Source organism: Aspergillus melleus (assembly GCF_016097325.1).
Source record: "Aspergillus melleus strain CBS 546.65 chromosome Unknown contig2, whole genome shotgun sequence".
Classification (NCBI taxonomy): Eukaryota; Fungi; Ascomycota; class Eurotiomycetes; order Eurotiales; family Aspergillaceae; genus Aspergillus; species Aspergillus melleus.
The window spans coordinates 2,339,064-2,360,404 of NW_025763371.1; the positions used below are offsets into that span (position 1 = coordinate 2,339,064).

General features: G+C 49.6%; 1 protein-coding gene across 1 annotated transcript; it reads right to left on the reverse strand.

Moving 5' to 3' along the window:
- Positions 1–544: 544 nt before the first annotated feature.
- On the reverse strand, positions 545–20,272 carry nrps1 (nonribosomal peptide synthase Pes1; the record flags this gene model as incomplete). Its single annotated transcript, XM_046085265.1, has 9 exons — positions 19,276–20,272; positions 18,796–19,212; positions 18,437–18,739; positions 8,857–18,388; positions 6,145–8,784; positions 5,701–6,080; positions 4,984–5,644; positions 3,316–4,934; positions 545–3,259 (listed from the first exon to the last, which is right to left on the reverse strand). The coding sequence occupies exons 1-9, from the start codon at positions 19,753–19,755 to the stop codon at positions 545–547; spliced, it is 18,747 nt and encodes a 6,248-aa protein (XP_045941228.1). The 5' UTR covers positions 19,756–20,272.
- Positions 20,273–21,341: the final 1,069 nt, after the last annotated feature.

Consider the following 21,341-nt stretch of genomic DNA (forward strand, 5'->3'; position numbering starts at 1 on the left):
TAATTCTATTTTGATTTCCTTTTTGTTTATAAGCAAAGTTAACTTAAGACGATGAAAACAATGCACGAATAAATGGCTCTCGAGATCTTTGAGAGCATATACAGCACAAGTTATTCCCCAGATATCTACGATTAAACTTTCAAGTGATAGATCAGAGATTAGATTCTAGTATCTGATTATCGAACAACCTTTGAAGACAAATTTGGATAGAATAGATAGAGCTCTATCTATCGAATATATACAGAAACAGCTCAAATCTAGTAACGGACAAAATAAAGTATAGCAAAATGACAGACAAGTATGCGCGATCGCAGATATTATATGCACATAGGAAATCAAGACAGGGCGCTGTTATATCAGGGCAAATCCAGACAAAACAGAACAGAACAAAAAAGAAAACCAATCAATAAGCATGTCTGTATGTATGCAAATAAATCAATTATCAGAAGCCAAATCCAAACAGAAAATTCAAAATCAAAAGATAGACAATAATAAAATCCCAAAACGGGCGGATGAGAGCGAGCGTAGCGCAATCAACGTAATCTTAATTCCTCGACGACGCAGACCCCGAACCCCATCTCGTGAATCTCCGAGCCAAAGTGAAAGCCCTGACGAGAGGATTCCAAGACCCCTTCTTCGCCAACGCCTTAGAGGAGTCGGTTTCAGAGACTGTGCCAGGAGGAGGCGAAGACGTGATAAGCTCAGTCGACGAAGCGGTGGTACTGTTGTTGCTGTCATTCCTCGGAGCATCTTGATCTTGTCCGGCTGCGTTGGCCTTGTGAAGAGCCAGAACAGCCAATTGGCCGAGGAAAGTCGGATGCTCGAGGAGATCCTCCAGTCGGACCTGGTGACCCTCTTGCTCGAGCAGCCAGACGACCTGCGCCATGCTGAGGATGTCGCCGCCGAGGTCGAAGAAGGAGGAGTTGAGCTGGTAGGGGTTCTGGTCTCTCTCTGCACGTCCGGTTCGAGGCACGTTGTTGCTGTTGGAAGAGAGGACCTGTTGCCATGTCTGAGTGAGGAGGTCTGAATGCACGAGGATCTCGGAGATGCTGCGGGTGTTGAGGTGGGAGGAAAGGAAGAGTTCGTCGGAGGGACGAGGCAGATCTTTGACGACTTGGCAGGAGAGGGAGCGGAGAGTGGAAGGGGAAGGAAGAGGAATGTTAGGGTTGGCGATGAGACTTTGCACTGTCTCGCAGACCATGTCAAGGACTTGAGTGGCGAAGGGGGCTTGAATGGGACCCTTGACAGAGTACCCGAGGGCAATGTCGAGCTTTTGCTCGTTGGGGAAGCCTTTGGAGAAGCAAGTAAGGTCAGTGAAGTTGTCAATGACGCCGACGCCGCCCATTCGGTAGTTGTTGTCGTCCAGCTGCATCTGGCCCTCGTATTCGACGTTCTGGTGGAAGACAGAGGTCGTGAAATAGGTGGAGTCAGACCAGTCGGTGCAATGCCGGATGATTTCCCTGAAGCCCAGGGACTCGTAGGGCATGTTGGCGACCTGCTGGTCCTGGAGGTAGCGGAAAAGGTCCAGGCCAGTCCAGTGCTCGCCAAACTTGACTCGGACGGGGATCATGTTGAGACAAGGTCCGACCGTGGCTTCAATGCCCGGGATGGTGGCATTTCGGCCGCTGATGGTAAGACCGAAAACGACGTCTGCATGGGCGGAGAGCTTGGCCAATGTCATGGCCCATGCGGATTGCATGACAGTTGCGATGGTGACATTCTCAAGGACTGTTGGTGGGAAGTGAATCGTTTTCTTCTGCTCAGTGAAGCCGCCGATATGCTGGAAGTTGTTGGGAACTTCACGTCGGATGACCTCCGTCATTTGCGATCCCTTGAGAAGGGTCTTCCAATGTTGATAATGTTCTGGAGTGATCGACGCAGGAAGAACCCGCATGTAGTTCGAGTAGGATGGGCAGGGAGGGATCGGGCTACCTTCGTAACCCATCTTGATGGCAGACATGATTCTCGGAAGACATACACCATCGAATTGGGCATGGTGCATGCGAATCAAAATGCGGTGCTGGTCACTTATCTTCTTCTTCACAATGTAGAACTGCACATACTGCTCCCCTTGACGCGGAATCTGGGCGCGGTCCTGCTGCTGCAGGGATTCGGTATAATCATCCAAGCTCTTGTCGGTTTCGCATACAAATATTTCCGGTCGGACCTTGCGCAAGATGACCTGGAAGAACTGGCCATGGAAACACACGAAGACCGTGCGGAGTATATCGAACGCATCGACAACACGCAGGAAGCTTTCTCTGAGTCTTCGGATATCCAGTGGACCTTGGCCATCAAGGAAGAAGTAATTAAGCATCCACCTTGATTTGAATAGACTGGCAGTCAAGGATAGAGCCTGGAAGTCTGTCACCGGCAGAACGTCTGCGATACCTCCTCGGAAGACTCCAATCTTGGGGCTGATCCCTGCTCGAAGGGAAGACGAATCAACTTCTGACGATCTCAGAACCGTGAGCTCGTTTGGCGTGTCAGGTCGAGAGAGAATGAACGGAGTCTCAATGGCCTTCTCGTTTTCAGGCGTCATAGGGGGTGTGCTAGAGCTTGAAGATGCCGGACTGTCTCTCGCGCTGACAATTGCCAGCATGTCTCCAAAGACGGGGTTGTTGAAGACATCGGCCACAGTCAAAACCAATCCCTCCTCGCGGGCAACTCCGACCATCTTCATAGCTGTTATACTATCGCCACCAAGCTTGAAAAAGCTGTCCTGGTGCTTGATGGCGGTTTCGGACCGCCCAAGGGCTGTGTTCCAGAGCTTGCGAAGACGATCCTCAAGCTCGCTTGTCTCCTTGTCGCCCATTAGAGTCGGCACGGAGTCTGAGAGAGTCATATTGCGGGACTCATCTGCTTGGAAAGGGGATTCCAAGCCCTTGAGCTGATACTCGTCGAACTGGTTCTTATCCTGACCGTCAGGTTGCGCGAGAACAAGCTTCCCTGTCTTGATCATCTGGCTAATGGCCTCGTTTACCCGCTGATCAATCAATTTCTGGAGGTAATCATGATCAAGTAATCGTAAGTCCGAGAGAGCAGCACCCTTCGGAGGTTGATCATGAATTTGCAATGGCTCACCGGCGAGAGTCAGCTCAGAGACCAGGCGGGATGGATCCTCAACGAAACAGGTGAACACTTGAGCGATGGAATCGGCCAGGTCCTTCGCTTCATTTTCGGACACAGCGTCTGTCCAGAATCTGAGTAAGATACCCTCGTGACCCCTGGCAGTCTCAACGTTCACTGTCACAGGGTACTAGATTACAGTCAGTTTTGGGTCCAGTAATTGTTTGAATGATCGGGAATTCTTACCTCAGTTGGATCGAACGCATATTGAGTGTCAAAAGAGATCATATCCTTTTTGATAACCTTGGAATCAGAGTGATTCTGAATAGAAATAGTCGTGTTGAAAAGCGCTTGACCTTGACGATCAAGTTGATGCTGGATTTTCGCAAGAGAGCAGTTCTGATGCGGGATGCTCTTGATATGATTTTCCTGGACCATCTTCGAGACGTCAAGAAGGGTATGGTTGGCTGCAAAATTGACTCGGCAGCACAACATGTTGATGAAAATTCCAACTGCATCCTGGATTCCAGGAACCGGTGAATCGCGGCCAGCAGATGGATATCCGAACGAGACGTCATTAGATCTTGTGAATTTCCGGAGGACGATCGCCCAGGCAGTCATGGTCAGGTTGGCGAGAGTGATAGAGTTCTTCTCGCAGAATTGCTGTAGTTCAGGGAAGCGGTTGAAATCCATCAACAGAGAGCCTAGTTGACGATCATCTCTTTTCTCGGCAGAAACCGAAAGATGACAAGGCTGTACTCCAGACAGATATCTCATCCAGTACGTCAACGCTTCTTTTTGGTCTTGCTTTCGTGCGTACCTGATGTACTCGCTGAAACGTGGTCCTGATCCCGAGGCAAGAATGTTGTTGTACGCCAATGCCAGATCTCTCAAGACGATAGCAACGGATCCACCATCAATGATAGCATGGTTCATCTCGAGCTTCATGAAGACACGGCCGGAGGTTGTTTGGCAGATTGTTAGCTGCTGTGGTAGTTTCGAAGATCTCTTTTCGTTGATGTCGCGCAGTCTGATGTTATCAATTGTCTTGAACGCAACATCATCCTCACAATGCAATTCGACAATCTCGTCTCCAACCGATTTGATGACCAGTTGATCGAAAGAACCACCCTTGGAGTTGCTGTCAACAAACAAAGTTCGCAGAACCTGGTGACGATTGACCACCTTCATCCATGCCTTTCGAAGCTGGGCCGGGTCGACGTTGTTCCTCTGGTCATAAGGATGAACCTCGAAGACTACATGGAACATGTATTTCTGCGGGTCACGGAGTTGACTGAGCAGAATGCCTTCTTGAACCGGAGAACAGGGGTAGACGTCTTCGACCTCACCCCAGCTCCTCATTCCGACACTCGGGATGGTGTCTTTCACGAAGCTTCGCAGTCCATCGTATGTCATATTGAGCAAGGGATAATCGGTGAGGGTGGGCTCGGGGACGCGATCCTTGAAATAGAGGAAATCTTCTTCGAGAATTCTCTTGCACTCCGTCATCCACTCCATAATCTGGCTTTCGTGCTTCATTTGTCGGTTGTAGGTGAAAGAGACATGAAGCTTTTCCTTGACAATGATTGCTGAAATTTCCAAAAGGGCAAACCGAGGCGTTCTCTGACCCATATCTCCCGCCACTTCGAGTTTCTCACTGTCGAATGTGCTGCCGAAAAGCTGGAACAGGGAGTCATCGCGCTCGAGCTGCTGAAGCTGACCGAGGTAATTGAAGATTATCTCGAACGGAACAGGGAACTTGGTAGCGCCAGTCTGGTGAAGCATATTCTGCGCGAAATAAGCTTGGCCATCAGCGGTAACCTGGCGTCTTGTATCCTTGACATATTTCAAGGTCTCGATGATGTCTATTTCGATGTTAGCTATGCCTCAAGTCAAAAAAGATTGAATAATTACCTGAGCCCTTGTTGACGCGCAGGGGGCAGATAGTTGTGAACCAACCGACCGTCCTCGAAAGGTCGACACTGGAGTCCTCCACATCACGGCCATGGCCTTCATTGTAAATCGTCGGGATATCTCGGTCCATAAACACTTGGCGGAAGGCATGGATAACAGTAGAAAGCACAACATCAATAGCCTCTGCGCGAAGGATGTGCTGAGCACGTTCCAGCACAAATGCAGTGGCATCTTCACTCAATGTAAAAGATTCCATCTTGGCATTGCCGTATACGTTTTGCGCATTCTCCATTCCCCAGTAGCTGAGATTGGGCGTCTCAATCTCGAAAGGAAGCTCAATGTTGCGAGTCTCAATCTTGCTGGTCTTCATTTGCACTTCACACCAGCTTTGGAATGAGAGGGGCTTTTCAGAAGAAAGAGACCCAGATTCGAGGAACTCTTCTATGTCCTGCAGAACAATGCGCCATGATACCATGTCAACACACAGATGATTGGCCACAAGGAACAGGATCTGCTGATGGTCTTGGACCTCGAACAGATTGGCAGCAAATATTGGGCCATTTTCAATGTCTAGGCTCTGCTGGCTTTCTCTAATAATAGGGAACACTGCGTTCGGATTATTGACCGCATGAATGCGGAATCGGTAAGAACTGTCAATATCCTGTAGATGTAGGTTAGTCAATGATTGGCTGCATGAGTCAACTAAAATTCACTCACATCTTTAACCTTTTGTTGCCACTTTCCGCCCTGAAACTTGATGAATCGGGCCCTGAACATGGAATGGCGTTGGATAATTGCCTTTATCGCTTGCTCCAGGTTTTCAAGGTTGATCCTTTGGGTAACGCGAACCGTCATGCTCTGGTTGAAGCGGGCATTACCATCGAACGCAGTGGCCGAATCGAAATACAGCTTTTGAATAGGAGACAGATCGAATAATTCACCAGACTTCTCCTTGTGTTGGATGGTGGTTGTCTTCGCGCCAGACATCGCAGCAAGCTCGGTTATAGACTTGCTCTGAAGCACGCTGTGCAATGTCACTTCAATTCCTTGCTTACGAGCCTTGGAAACGACGGCCATTCCCGTAATACTATCTCCACCTGCAAGAGTGTGTTAGCTTGTGTCACTTGGCAGGTTGGCATATGTGTAAAGAGTATTGCTCACCTAGACTGACGAAGGAACGGTTGAGATCGACCTTGGGAGAAGAAATGTTGAGCACCTGGCTGAAGATGTCACGGAGAGCGCTCATGAAAGCTCCCTGGTCTTCTTCTTCTTCCTCCTCCTCTTCGGGTTCAACATCTCCTCGCTTGATGTCGTCGTAATCTTGCATAATACGACTATAGGTGCGCTCGTCAACATTCTCGATCCAGCTTGTAATCCGCTTTCTGTCTAGCTTTCCGGAAACAAGCATTGGCAGTTTCTTGATCACGGCCCAAGTCTGAGGAACCATGTATATGGGTAGCTGCGTCTCGAGGTTCTTTTGGATGTCAACAAGCTCAGGTAAGACACGCTCCATAGTAGTCTGGTTGACAAGCTCGCATGTCTCATCCGACATAATGCTCTTATCAACATTGAGTGACTCCATGGACATGATAGTGACCAGTCTCTGCCGAAGGAGACCCTTTGCGGGCATAATCACGATAGCATGACGAACTCGAGGGTCCTCATGCAGACGATGCTCAATCTCTCCGAGTTCCATGCGCTGTCCGTGAAGCTTGACTTGATGGTCTTTGCGACCAATGCACACGATCGAGCCATCTGGGTTGTATTTGACAAGATCGCCCGTTTTGTAGATTCTTCGAGGTGAGGGTAGTGAGTGGGCAGAGCTCTTCATCCAAGCTGGTTCTGTTACGAAGGCCTCTGCTGTCTTTTCGGGGTTTCGGAGATATTCTCTTGCAAGAGCAGGGCCTTCCAAAGCTAACTCACCAATGGCACCCAAGGGGGAGAGTCGATCGTGGTTTTCAGGATCCACAATCCAGGTCAAAGTGCAGGGAATACCGTTGCCAATGCAAGCGGCATCCGTGCTGGGAGAGACCTCTGGGTTGATCACGGCAAAAATGGTGGTCTCTGTCGGACCGTATCCATTCATGAGTCTGACACCGTGAGCCCATTTGGTAATCACTTCGCGTGATAATTTTTCTCCACCGCACACAAGGACCTCCAGGGATGGCACAGTTGAAGGTTCAATAATGCTGGCGATAGAAGGAGTCAAGAAAGTCCAGGTCACGCCCATGCGCTGGATGGCGCCGACAACATCGTTCAACCGCTCCTCTTCGCTGGGGATGCAGATACAACCACCATGCATCAAAGTTACGAGGGTTTCCAGAATTGCCGCATCAAATGCAAGCGACGCAAACTGGAAGGACCGGGAGTTCTGGTTCATGTCCACCACAGGACCAAAAGCCAGGCCGCTGCTGGCAAGAGCCCGATGCTCAAGAATGATTCCCTTGGGTCGGCCTGTACTGCCAGACGTGAAAATTGAAACTGCCATATTTGATGGCTGAGCCTTGCGGGAGGTTCTGGTCTCGGTGGTTAAAGCACCATAGGCTCTTATGGTCTCCTTGCTAACAGGGATGATGGTCTTGACGAGTCCTGCATAGCGTTTGCGATATTGCGGAGAGCAAAGGATGACACGGGCGTCAACTTCTTCAAAAATTTCACTGTGCCTTGACGTCGGATGAGATGGGTCCAATGGGACATAAGCTCCACCAGCAATGAGGACACCAAGTATAGAAACAATAACCCAAAGAGATTTGTCCATGCAGATAGGTACCAACGTCTCCGGTCCAACTCCACGAGAACTGAGATAGTTCGCAAATGTTGACGCAAGATCATATAGTTCCTTGTAGGAAAGCTCGCCGTCCCAAGCGTGAACGGCCTTGGCCTTCGGTTGGGCCGAGCAGTTCGCTTTGATGATGTCGTGGACACATCTTTCAACGGCAGGAACGTCTCTTTGGTTCCACAGGGAAATTTCCTTCTTATCAAAAGCGCTGAGCAGCTCAAGCTCACCAACCTTGCGAGTATCGTCATTGGAAACCGTAAGCAACTGCTCGAGAACATAACCAAATTGGTGGATAAGTCGTTCAGCCAACCAGCTGTCTAGGACAACCTCGTCATGATGAAGCGTAATGCCCAGACCAGATTCCTTGATCTTGCACTCAACAGTAAGTGGATGAGTAAAAAAGTCTCCACTAGTTTGCCCATTTCCAGAGGCCCAGATAGAGCTGTCAAGAGCTCCTTCCTCTGATTGAATTACTAGAAGATTTTGGAAATCGCAAGCGATTGACGCATCACTACTGAGCTTCCGAATGCGCTGCAGTCCCGAATGCTGATGGGGAATGGTCACGGTGGTCAATTCACGGACCTTCTGCAGGTATTGGGTGACCAGAGTATCATTATAGACTTGGACACGCGTCGGAACTGTAGTAAGAACAGGTCCGGCGATATCGGTAACGCCTGCAAGGCTAATGTTTCTGCCCATCAAAGTCTCACCAAAGCAGACATCTTCGGAGCTAGTGTGAACGGATACCACAATGGCCCAGGCAGCACGAATGATCTCAGGAAGCGTCAATCCCAAAGTATTTTGAGGTCGGGAGATTCCAATGCTGCTGTGATGTCGGTTGCCCACCCGCACAGCATCTGGCGAGGTTGACTTGTTTTGCGGGAATGGAGAGCAAGAGAGGTTTGAAAGCTGGTATTCCCAGAATTCATCCGACTTGGACATGTCCTTATCCTCAAGGTAGCTGATGAAATTCTTGTAAGGGAGCGTTGTGGTCTTGCTCGACGCATTTGAGTAGATCTCTTCTACTTTTCGGAGAATCAGCGGGATGCTCCATCCATCATAAAGTGCGTGATGAACGGTCCAGACAAAGTAACGTGCCGTGGATGTCTGAGATTGGACAATCGCATAACTGGCCAGCTGGCCTCCGTTATGATTCGACAATCCAAAAGCGCCATCTAGGACCTCTTCAACTGTGTCTGCAACGGTCCAAGAGATCATTTCTTTCTTGAGCACTGCTTGAACAAAACCCATAGAGTCTGTGTGAACAATACGCGTTCGAAGAATATCCAGTTGATTCACGGTCTCTTGCCAGGCGGCCTTGAACTGCTCGATATCAAGACCTTCCGCGAGTTCAAAGACAGGCTGGGCAATGTATGCTCCTTGTTGCTTGATGGACAATGTAAGAAGACCCTCCTGCACCGGACTGCAGGGGTAAATATCGGATACCATCTTTTGCGGGACCGAAGACTGTTCAGAAACATCCGCTAAAATCTCCTCACGAGGAACCGAATCAGATAGCAGACTGAAAGGCTGCACGTTAGTGTCGACTGTCTCCTGTTCTGACATTCCACAGCACTTTGCCATGTCGGTCAAAACTGGGTTGGCATAAATGTCGGCCACGGTGAGTGAGATTCCATGAGAATGCGCAACACCAACAAGTTTCATGGCCGAGAAAGAGTCACCACCAAGTCCGAAAAAACTGTCTTCGGCGCCAACAGAGCCCGGCGCAAGACCAAGGGCCTTCTCCCACAGACCCTGAAGCTCCCCTGCAACTCCACCTTGGGAAACCTGCTTGGCGGTCCCATTGATGCTGGTATAGCTTTGGAATTGTTCCTTGGACAGGGAATCAATAATCACACGAAGGCCTTTGCGATCGAGCTTGCCAGTCGAAGAGAAGGGTAAACGTCGCAGGGGAAAGAAAAGCTTCGGCATCATAGCCAATGGCAGAGATTCTCGCAAAGAGGCTTGGAGGGCTTTCACAGTCTCAGTAATTGTCTCGGTCATAGGCATCAGGAGCTGGGAAGCCGTGCTCGGATTGAAATCTTGTTCCTCCACGGTGAAAAAGGCTCCCAGACACTTTGCCATCGTTTTCTCCTTTGGATTAATGACATCAACAGCCACCTGGGTATCTGGAGACAGATACGAGATACACTGTTGCTCGATTTCCTCCACTTCAATGCGGACGCCATTAAGCTTGATTTGAGTGTCCTTGCGTGAGATGAACTGGATCGTGCCATCAGGGCTGTAATAAACAAGGTCTCCAGAGAGATACATGCGATCCCTTCTATCAAGGATACTCTTCAAACCATCATGCTTGGTCCATTCAGGATCACGGATAAAAACTTGTTTCGTCTTTTGCTCATTGTTGAGGTATCCTCGGGCAACGTTGCAGCCTTCTAGGACGAGCTCTCCGATGGCACCGACCGGAAGAAGACGGTGATGATTGTTGGGGTCAACGATCCACGTTCTACCCGCCATAGCAGTGCCGATTGAACTGCCGTCGACATCTAGACGCTTTCCTTCTTGGTTGACCTTCATGCTTGACGTAACGACGATAGTTGCTTCCGAGGGTCCATAAGCATTGATAACACACCTGTCCGCCCAGCGTTCAATATGGCTTTCCATCATTTTCTCTCCACCGCAAGCAATGGTGGTCAGCCCAGGAACACTCTTGGGATCTAGAGTGTTGATGATAGACGGAGTACAACATGTGGTGTTGGCTTGGCTTCTCCGAATCATTCCAGGCAGGTCATTCAGTCGCTCCTCATCAGATGGCATACAGATGCAGCCACCAACCATGAGGACAACAAGTGTCTCGAGGACGCTGATATCAAAGGTAAAACTTGAAAATTGGAGCATGCGAGTGTTTGAGCTGAAGTTAAGCGGCTTGGCGAACGCAGTACAGCCTAACGCAAGTCCAACATGCTCAAGCACCGTCACCTTCGGCTTTCCTGTCGTTCCAGATGTGAAGATGACATATGCTGCATTGTCGACAGTCGGATTTAAGGCTGGGTCAAGAGGGGTCGGATCCGGAAGTTGCTTAATGCTTTCTTCGCAAACGGAAAATGGAGTACCACAAATCTTGGAGGCTTTGTCCAGGTACTTGGAGGAACACAGGATGATCTTAGCACCGATGTCATCAACTAATCCTTTGAGTCGGCTTTCCGGGTGGCTAGGGTCCATAGACGCAAATGCTCCTCCTGCTTTGTGGACAGCCAGTTGCGCTATAATAGCCCAGGCGGACTTCTCAAAACACATTGCCACGAATACCTCAGGCTTGACACCCAGGCGTCTGAGGTGGCTTGCAAGCCTAGTAGACAAGTCATCCACCTTGGCGTAGGTGAAGTCCCCATCCCAAGAGCAGATAGCCAGTTCTGATGGGCGTTCCAGAACTTGTTGGCCAATGATCTCGTGTGCACACTTGTCGGGTCGCTCGGACAGTCTGGAATTCCATTCGAGAAGCTTCTGGCACGAAGCATTGTTGAAAAATTGAACCTCACCAACAGTGCCATTTTTGCCAATACTGATAGCAGAATCAATAGTTTGGCCGAAACAGTCAATGATGTTGGCAATGCTGTCATCTGATAATGCGCTCTTTTGATACGTGAAGAACACCTTTCCCGCCAATTCTGTGACTTCTGCGTGAATGGAGATCATGTAATTACTCGATTCGAGCGTTTCAGTAGAGACCGCTCCTGTTTCGTTGGAGCTAAAGATCGTGTTGAAAAGGGCGGTGCCAGCAATTCCGAGTTCCTGTTGAACCTCGCTCAAAGGGAGAGGATGACGCAGCATCTGCTTGAATTCTCGCTGTCTTGATTGAACAGCTTCTTCAATTTTGACATGGTCCATAAGCCGTAGCCTACAAGTCATAACAACTGCAGAGTCAGAGTGTTGGATTGATTCCTGGCCAGAAGAGCTATATCCGAAGCAGACATCCTGCAGGCCTGTGAAACATCTCAAAACCAAGCCCCAAACGACTTGAAGGAACACATTGGTGTCCACTTGAGCGCCTTGGCAGAATGCACGCATATCGGATGTAGAGGCAATTTCCAGCTCAGTAGAGCCGAAGCCATCGCGATGTGTCTTTGCGGGTAAAGCATGGAAAATGCATGGTTCAACATCAGACAGATATTCCTTCCAGTAGTCCATGTCTGCGGTGATAGAATAAGCATTCTGCTCGTCGTGGATTGCCATTGAACTGATTGGGTCTTTCTTCTTGGATTCCGAGTTCAGAAAATTGAAATAATCTCCAAATCGAGCCATTATTCGATCGACTTGCGCAGCGGAGATTGTCTCTTCATCAAACCGGTAGCTGCATTCAATACCTTCTTCGCCAATAGTGACGCACAGCACCAGAGGGTAAGAATGAGACGCATCGTTCAGCGCTGAGTTATCTTTGAATTGTTCTTGGCAACTCGTCTGTCCTCCACAGTTGTTCGACACCAAAACCAGGTTTCGAAAGTTGGATGCGCGCGCGGTGTCCCCGTTGAGATTGTAGATTCGCTGAAGCCCTCCCTTTTGGAAAAGCTCTGCCGCGGCTAGGCCTTGCTGCGTAGCAATCAGGAAGTCTCCAATGGTGGTTGCCTCGTCGACAATTAATCGCCGAGGAACTATTGTCGCACTCTTGTCCTGCCCCAAGAGCAATTCTCCAAAGCAAACATCCTCAGACGAGGTATAACCGTAGACAGTTAGAGCCCATGCGGCAAGAATAGTGGTCTTCGACCCAAAACTCAATTTCGCAGTCTCTGACCAAGATGTAGTTGTCTGGCTGGATTTGCTAGCAGAAGTTTGTGAGCGAGTGGAAGCCGAAGGAAATTGGCTGGGCGCAGAGTTGGCCAGTGTGCCTCGCCAAAACTCATTGAATTTACTGAAATTGAATTCCAGTCGAGCATCATCGGAGAGGCTCCGTGCAGATTTCCTCAGTGTTTGGCGATCGAGTCTACCCATTCGGTTCAAGGGTGTTTGAGAGACTGGGAAATAAAAGTTCGGGATCTGATTCGAAGGCAAAGTCTGTGAAAGATGAGTATGAAGCTTTGCGACAATGTCGTGGAACTGAGGAGATGCTCCAGAAATTAGCGCTCGGCTATCGCCAACAGCGGTACTGTTGTCGTTCATGGAAAGTACGAAGACAGCTGAGCAATTAGGATATTCCTGCTGGAGCTCGAGGTTCTCCACAGCGCAGCGGTACTCAGGTGGGAAGAATGCATTGATGCGCTGTTCCATCTGCCACATATGCGCCTGAGATGGTGATGCAGTCACCTTTGACTTTCTTCCCATGAAAACAAGCGACCCATCTGAATTGTAACGAGCCAAATCTCCCGTCTTGAACATCCGTCGAGGCTCTTTTGCCTGGTCAGGGGTCGCGTCGTCGCTGTTCCCGGTGCTTTTCTGGAGAGCGATAAGCCATTTAGGATTCACGATAAAGTTTCCTGCTGATTCCTTCTCCCCATTCAAGTAGCCTTCGGCAACAACAGGCCCCTCTAGCACGAGCTCACCAGTGCATCCTATAGGAACAAGAGAATCATGGTCACTGGGGTCAACAATCCAGGCCAAGCAACCATTGCTTGCTCCAATGAGCAACTCATTCATCGAAGCATCGGTAATTGATTTGTGAATGGACATTGAAGAGCTCTCGGCTGTACCGTAGAAGGTATGCACTTGAACTTTGGGCGACCAAGCTTCAGTCAGCCTTTTCAGCGGAGCTTCCCCGAACAATGCGAGAGATTTGACCTCTGGAACGTCCGATGGCTGCAAGTAGGAAGCGATAGTTGGCGTCAGGCTAATACAATTCACGTGTAACGCCTTGATCGACACTGAAAGGTTCTCGAGAGAGTTGTCGGGTGGGATACAAAGGGATCCACCATGAAGAAGTACACTGAAGATCTCCTCAATGAACATGTCAGATGTGTATGCAGAAAATTGCAGGAACCGTGTCTTCTCATCTATACAAAGGGCTGAAGCTAATGCCTTTGCCCTTGCGAGGATAGTCCTGTGTGAGAGGACAACAGGTCGAGGCGTCGAAGTTTCTCCCGAAGTGAAAACCACATAAGCTTTATTCGACGAGTCGATGGAAAATTGGAACTCCTCGTTCAAGCTTGGAAGATGTTGGAAGAGAGAAGCTCCCACAGGGATAACATATGGGACAGTACCCTCGAGCACATGTGCCCTGGTGGGAGTTGCAAGAGCAACTTGCACTCCGTTGTCGATAAGCCATTGATCGGTGTTCTGTATGCAACCTCCACTCATTGGGACACAGAGTCCACCTGCTTTGAGCACAGCTAACACGGAGACAATTTGCCAACTCGAATTCGCAAAATCGATCGGAACCAAAGACCCAGCGCTAACACCAAGCTTGATCAAGTAGGTCGCTAGGATTGAAGACAGTTCATTGATCTTAGCGTATGTAATGCTGCCTTCTCCGTCCACAAGGGCTAGAGCATTCGGTTGCAACTTAGCCTTCTCGTCAAGAAGTTCGTGGATAGACTGATCAGCTACCATCGGTACGCTGTCATTCCACTTTGCGATTTGGTTCTGGGCCCAATCGCTCATCCCGTCTAAGAGACCGAGCTCCTTGTCCTGGAAATAAACGATGTTTTCGAGGTGTTTGAGGAAGGTGCGAGCGACACTCTGTGCTTGGCCATCCGACAAGGCCGTTGTCCAGTAGTTCATGTCCAGGCGAACTTCATCGTCCGCCACTTCAACATTGATGAATACCGGAAATTCGGCCGGGTCATGAATCGATCCAAGCTCTTCGAACTCAATTGCCTCTCTGGGCGAATTCTTGAAGCTCGGAAGCTTTCTGAAAGAGATTCCAGTGTTGAACAAGGTCTCTGATAACTTCAAAGCGTGCTGAATGTCGATGAGCGAGGCATTTTTGTAAGGCAGCTGCTCCATGTAATTATTCTGAACCTGATTCAAGGCCTCTTTCAGTGGGATGCTACCCGAGGTGTTCATCCGACAAGCTAGCAAGCTGATGACGGGGCCAACAACCGACTCGATGTCTTCGACAGGCAAATCTCTGAGCGATGTCATGTAGCTAAAGCAAACTTCATCGGTATTGCAGAAGGACTTGAGTGTAAGACCCCAACCTGTGCTAAATGCAGTCGACAAGGTCAATCCATTTTGTTCACACACTCTTTGAAGTTCTCCAAGTGGTTCAAAATTCAACCGCATGGTTTTGAGCTGCTTAGGAGTAGAAACTCCATCGGTGAGCACGGGTAGATGACAAGGCTTGAATTTTGACAGATAGGAGCACCAGTAGTCGATGGTGTCCTGCTGAGGAGTGTTTTGGAGGTAGTCAATGATATTCTTGAACATTGGCTGATGATCATCTAGCTTTTCGCTGTATGCCAACTGCAGATCCCGAAGGATCAAGGAAATGGACGAGCCATCCATCGAGGTATGGCTCATCTCAATTCTGCAGAATAACCTACCATTTGCTGTTTCGCAGATAGTAAGCCTGTGGGATGGTCGGTGCTCGTGATAATTCATCGGCTGTTGGCGGTCTAGGGTTGCGAGCACATCACCATCGCTCAAGCACTTCACGAAACTGGGTCGGGCATCGAATTCCTTCAGAACGACTTGACAAAACAGATTCTTGCTGGTGAAATTTTCCACGAAAATTGTTCGTAGCATCGGGTGTCTAGAAACCACCTTTTGCCACGCGAGGCTCAAGCGATTGGCATCCGGTTTGCCCTCCCAACATTTCACTTCCACGGTATCATGAACAGCGTAGAGACCATCATCACGAGAGCGACTGAGTAGTATAGCCTCCTGCATGCGCGAGCAGGGGTAGATATCTTCCACCAGATCGGGAGAGTGTATTCCGACACTGGGGAGTTTTCTCGATAGGATTGTATCCAGCTCTTCATAGTTGAGCGACAGCAGTGGGAAACTGCTTAGTGTGGGTCTGGGCTCTAGAGACTGCAGTTTGTCTCCGAGGTATTTCAGGGTATCATGGCAGGATGCGACCCAGTTCCGGATCAGGTCTTGATGTTTCATGTACCTGTTGAAAGAGAAGCTGAAGCGCAACCGTCCATGTACGGCAAGTGCTGATGTCTCGAAAAGCGCAAACCGAGGAGTCTCTTCACCAAAATCAGCAGCACCTCCGCCCCGGCCAGTCTCTCCAGCCATCTGATTCATGAGCTGAAATAGGCCATCTTTCCGCTGCAGGTCTCGATGCTGACCGACATAGTTAAACGAGATCTCCATGGGCCCGTGGTGGCCGCACTTTTGTGGACCCCCTGCCAGGACGCGGCGGGTGAAGTCTTGTCGTCCATTGTCTGAAACTTGGCGCCGGAGATCTTTAACTTGGATGACAGCGTCGACAGGGTCATCCAAAGCAATATTCGAAATCAACATGGGCTGCAGGATGGTAAACCAGCCGACGGTACGCGAAATGTCCATCGTGGGATCCCAAACTTCTCTTCCGTGGCCTTCGTTGTAGATCACAGGCAGTGATCGATCGGTAAACGCTTTTCGGAAACCGTAGAGAAGTGACGCCAGGAAAATGTCAATTGGTTCAGTTCCGAGGCTTTTATGACACTCCATCAGAAGGGCGTGGGTGTCTGCTGGGCTCATTTCGAAGGTCTCGCAATCCACATCTCCGTACGTAGTTTGGTTATTCTCCAGTCCCCAGTAAGCAAAATCAGGGGCAGAAATTTTGTCTAGTTCAGCCTGGTCCGTGGTTTTGACCTCGCGGGATTGCGCCTCCTGTAATTGAGACCAAGTTTGGAAGGGAAGGGAGCCACTTTGGGACAGATCTTCGCTCGGGTTAAGCAAAAGCTCCTCCAAGTCCTCCAAGATAATCCTCCACGAAACGATGTCAACCACTAAATGATGAGCAGTCATCGAGAGGACATTGTCAGTTCCACTGACTCGGAAGATATCAGCTGCCATCATTGGGCCGGCGAATGCATTGATACACGATTGACTACTCGAAATGGCCTGTTGGATTTCATCTTCACTGGTTTCACTGTGTGAGCGGAAGCGGTAGGACCCAACAATATCCTCGGTGATGCGCTGTCGCACTCCAGCCTCAGCGCCCATGTCCGTGAAACGGGTACGAAGCATAGAATGGCGTTTGATGAGGGTTTCGATTGCACGGCAAAGTTCACCATCGCTGATGGGCCGGTTCAGGCGGGTAAGAACGCCTTGATTGAAGTATCCCTGACCCTCCTTCCGCACTTTAAAATGAAGTTTCTGGATTGGCGAAAGCCCAAATGGCTCCTCGATCGTTTCCTCATACACGGTAGGCTGACTGATCTCAGTAACATGTGTTGCCAAAGCCCGAATAGATTTGCTTTGGAGCACTTGTTGAACTGTGACTCCAAGACCCTGCTTCTTGCAAGTCCCCATGCAAGTAATCGCAGCGATGGAGTCTCCGCCTAGAGCCAAAAAACTTTCGTCGAGACTGATTTGGCCTTTAGGTATGTTGAGGATGCGACTCCAGATGGAAGCCAGTCGATCTTCCGTCACATTTGTGGACCGAATGACCTCTTGGTTCGAAGAGTCGCCAAGTTTCGCTAGGTCACGATCCGGGTCTTCTTCCATGCCCGCGACCCAGCTTGCAGTGGCCTTTCGATCAAGCTTCCGAGATGCAAGCTGAGGCAGGGACTCAACACATAGCCATCCACTGGGAATCATGTATGTCGGTAATCTTGATGATAAACGGTGACGGATATCGGTAACAGCCGCCGTTTTCTTCGAATGTTCGAGGATCCTGAGAGGTACTTCATCCGATTCCGACTGAGAGTCCACGTCTGTAGACAAGGATAGCACAGCCACTAATTTGCCCTGGTAAAATCCCGACTTGGGAAGGAAAACCAGGCAGTTTTTAACGGCGGGGTCGGTATTAAGATTATCTTCAATCTCCCCTAGTTCAATCCTTTGTCCGTGGAGCTTGATTTGGGTGTCTTTTCTTCCTATGTATGTCAGCGAGCCAGCATCGGAATTGTATCTTACCAGGTCACCAGTTTTGTAGAATCTTCGGTCCGAGTGGGTTTCATCCTCACTCTTCGCCCAAACTGGATTATGGATAAAGACTTCTGCAGTTTTTTCCGGGTTGTTGATATAGCCTCGGGCAAGCGTAGGTCCTTCAAGGATCATCTCTCCCACGCAACCGACGGGAACAAGCTTGTCATGGTCCTCGGGGTCTACTAACCAGGGGCGAACCCCAATGGGAAGACCAATGTCTCTGCAGTCTGAAAACCGCGTCATCTTATTGTTCGCGGCTACTGCAACGGAGCATTCAGTGGGGCCAAAGGCATTGATAAGCTCAATCTTAGACCATGTGTTCAAGTGCGACTGAGACATTGCCTCTCCAGCTAGAACCAGTGTTTTCAACCCTGGCACCTTTGACTGGTCGACGAAATCAACAAAGGTCGGCGTCAAAGAAGCATGGTTCACACGCATTTCGTTGATGACTTGGACAATTTCGTTCAATCGCTGCTCCTCACTGGGCACACAGATACAGCCGCCCTGTATCAATGTTGTCAAGATATCAATGAGACTCGCGTCAAAAGTATGTGCAGCAAATTGCAATACTCTTGCATCGTGGCTCATACGAAGCCGAGGTGCGTGGGCGGCTGCGCCAGACGCGAATGCATTGTGCTCTATTAAAGTACCCTGCAGGGATTAGTCTCTTTGGCTGGCTTAATATGAATGGGCGCGTACCTTAGGCTCTCCAGTAGAGCCAGAAGTAAATATCACATAGGCTGCATGGTGGCCTTTCACTTCTGTTGAAAGCTCTCTCTCTTCAGAGAGAGCCGGAAGCTCCTTCATGCTATGCTCATCCAATGGCATGATGCTCTCCATAACGGCTTTCAGGTTGTCTTCGTGTTTTCTGGAGCATATCAAGATTTTCGCCTGTACCGATCTTACTAAAGACTGCAGACGGGACGTTGGATGCGTCGGATCAAGAGGCACGAAGGCACCTCCGGCTTTCAGAACTCCCAGCACTGCGACGATGTTCCATTTCTATGTGGAACACAATGAGCAAGAAGAAGGACAAAGAAGAGCAAACAATCACTTACGGATTTGTCGAAGCAAAGAGCAACACGGACTTCAGGCCCAACTCCCTGCGCCTGGAGATGAAAAGCAACCCGGGAAGCGAAGTGGTCCAATTCGCGGTACGTCAAACTCCCATCCCAAGCGCATACAGCCTCGCTGTCGGGTCGAATGAGCGCCTGTTCCTGGATCTTCTCGTGAATACAACGATCGTGCTTTTCTGGAATCGCTGCGTTAAATTGGCAAACTCGGGACCAGTCCTGTTCCGAGAATTGATTTAACGCTTCCACCGCGATGTCCTCTCCGGACAGGATTTGCGATATGGTTCTCTCGAAGTAACTAGCGATGCTTTTCATTTGCTCCGTGGAAACCTCATCGTTCCAGGATTCCAAGAACATGCTTATGTCGTTCTCCAGGATTTTCACATGGAGTCTGACGCGGGCCTAGCAATGATGGGTTAGATAGCCGTTTGAAAAATAAACTTTCATTTTCCTTGATCAACACACCTTATCCGGGAGCGTCATAGCCAAAACTGGCTGTAGAGAAGTGTTTCCGATGCCATTCGACGAATCACAGCAGATGCGTATCATCAGGATGGTATTATATAACATGTAGCCATCATGGGCCAGACGAGACTCTGTGTCTGCACCAAAATCTCGAGGCAAAGCACTTCTGCCTGCGACTATACTTTGGATTTCACGAAGAGAGTCATCTTCGTTAATGGTAAGACTGAAGGTCAACGGATCTGTAGTGTCAGGGCCATCAAGATATTGATAGCCGAAGCAAACGTCTTTGGATCCGATGTAGCGGTAGAGGAGGAGGGCCCACGCGGTTTGAAGAAGGGAGTGGATTTCCTCCCGGCGCCAGGCAGCCAGTAACTCCAGATTTTGTGATGGAGCCGTCCTGACTCTCATTGACACTGGTCGTCTGGGCCCGCGGGAGGGAGGGCTGAACCTGGGGAGGCAGCATTGGGCAGGGTGAGCCATGATTTCTTGTGAGTAATACTCCGAAGAGCTTCAGTAATTCAAAAACGAGTGTGAAGTAAACAACAGGCACAGTTGACGGTACTCAATGCTGTACCTGTTCTTAGCTTTAAATTGGAGACGAAGATCCGTGGGTACTTCATCATCAGACCTCCTTAAAAATTTTCATCCCATTTCACAAAAATAGACTAATCGATCTCGCTAAGGGAGACTTCGTAGCAGCGCCTCTAGCTGCTCACAAACAATGACATTATCCATGAGTCGAATACGAAGGCTAGCGAGGGCCAATGATGAGAGTTAGAGTTCAGGATACTACTGGCCACAAGTCTGAGGATTGGCCACTCTAGTATGCCATGAGCCATGGAATCCACCTTCCGCCAACTTGCTGAAGCCAAAGGGGGGCAAAACGAAGTAGTTCGAGTGGCGTAGGGGCTGCTAGCCGGGGGGGGGTGTGAACCCATGTGCGAATGGCTTGGAACCTGCGAAGTTGGGATGCCATAGAGTGGAGCATGTCCAAGTCCAGGCCCAAAAATAATCGAAACAGAAGCAGTCAGAAAGCGAGGAAGCGGAAGGCATCAGGGGTCAACCCTGCATGCATTATTTTGTCCGGATTCAATCCTGGACGTTCGAGCTGGGTCTCGAACCAAACATGGCCATACGTAATACTTAGCGACTCATGGGTCCTGTCACGCTACGACAGGTGGATGATCTGGGTCCACGCCATGCTGCTGATGGGGACGCTTCCAGCCGCTGACGAACGGAGGATTCTCCCAAGTGAGAGAAGTTTTGTTTTGATGTGAGAATCGACCCAAAGGATGAGCTGCAGTTCTCCTTGAGTCTATGGCAGGATTTATTGGTATTCAAGGTTCGGACTGAAGAGATGGTTGTACACTTGAGGAGTCAAATCAGGGAAGCCAAGGGGCCAAGCGATGGGGAAGGATTATTTGATTGGACGATCACGGGGCCTGGGAAATAGCCTCGTACCTAAGGCACCTACACTGTGTACACCATACACCGTGTACCTTCCATCTGTAATCAGGTATCGTAATTTGCACCGGTCTCAACGCCATCGACGGATTCTTCGCGGTGGCCGACCGGAGTAGAAATTGGGATGACCAGGCCAGAGTTACAGGATCTGAGGATGATCCGTTATTGGGGCTAAAGTGCTACACTGGTTATGCTACGATGGTAGATCCGGGATGTGTCGGCTAGTCGACGGAGTCTTAGTGCCTCCACAATCCCCGAGCAACTCAGCAAACCTACTCCTGGTGGCCGAGCACTAACGACTGAAAGGCTTGGACGTTGGCGGGAGCATGATGGACTATCGGCATACTATCGGCGTGTACGAGAAAGTATCGCAATTTTCTGCTGGCATGGCGCACCTTAGTTGGTCAACTACTGAGTATGCGAACCTTGTCAGTTTGTTCGTTCATCTGAGAGTACGGAGTAGATACCGGTACATTTGCATGCAGGTAGGTACCTACCTGCGGTGTACGGAGTACACTCGGCGGTAAGTCGCTCCTTGACATGATCAAAGCGTTGACAAAGAGCATGAGGGTGGAAAACATCCATCCATGTTGTACAGAGTA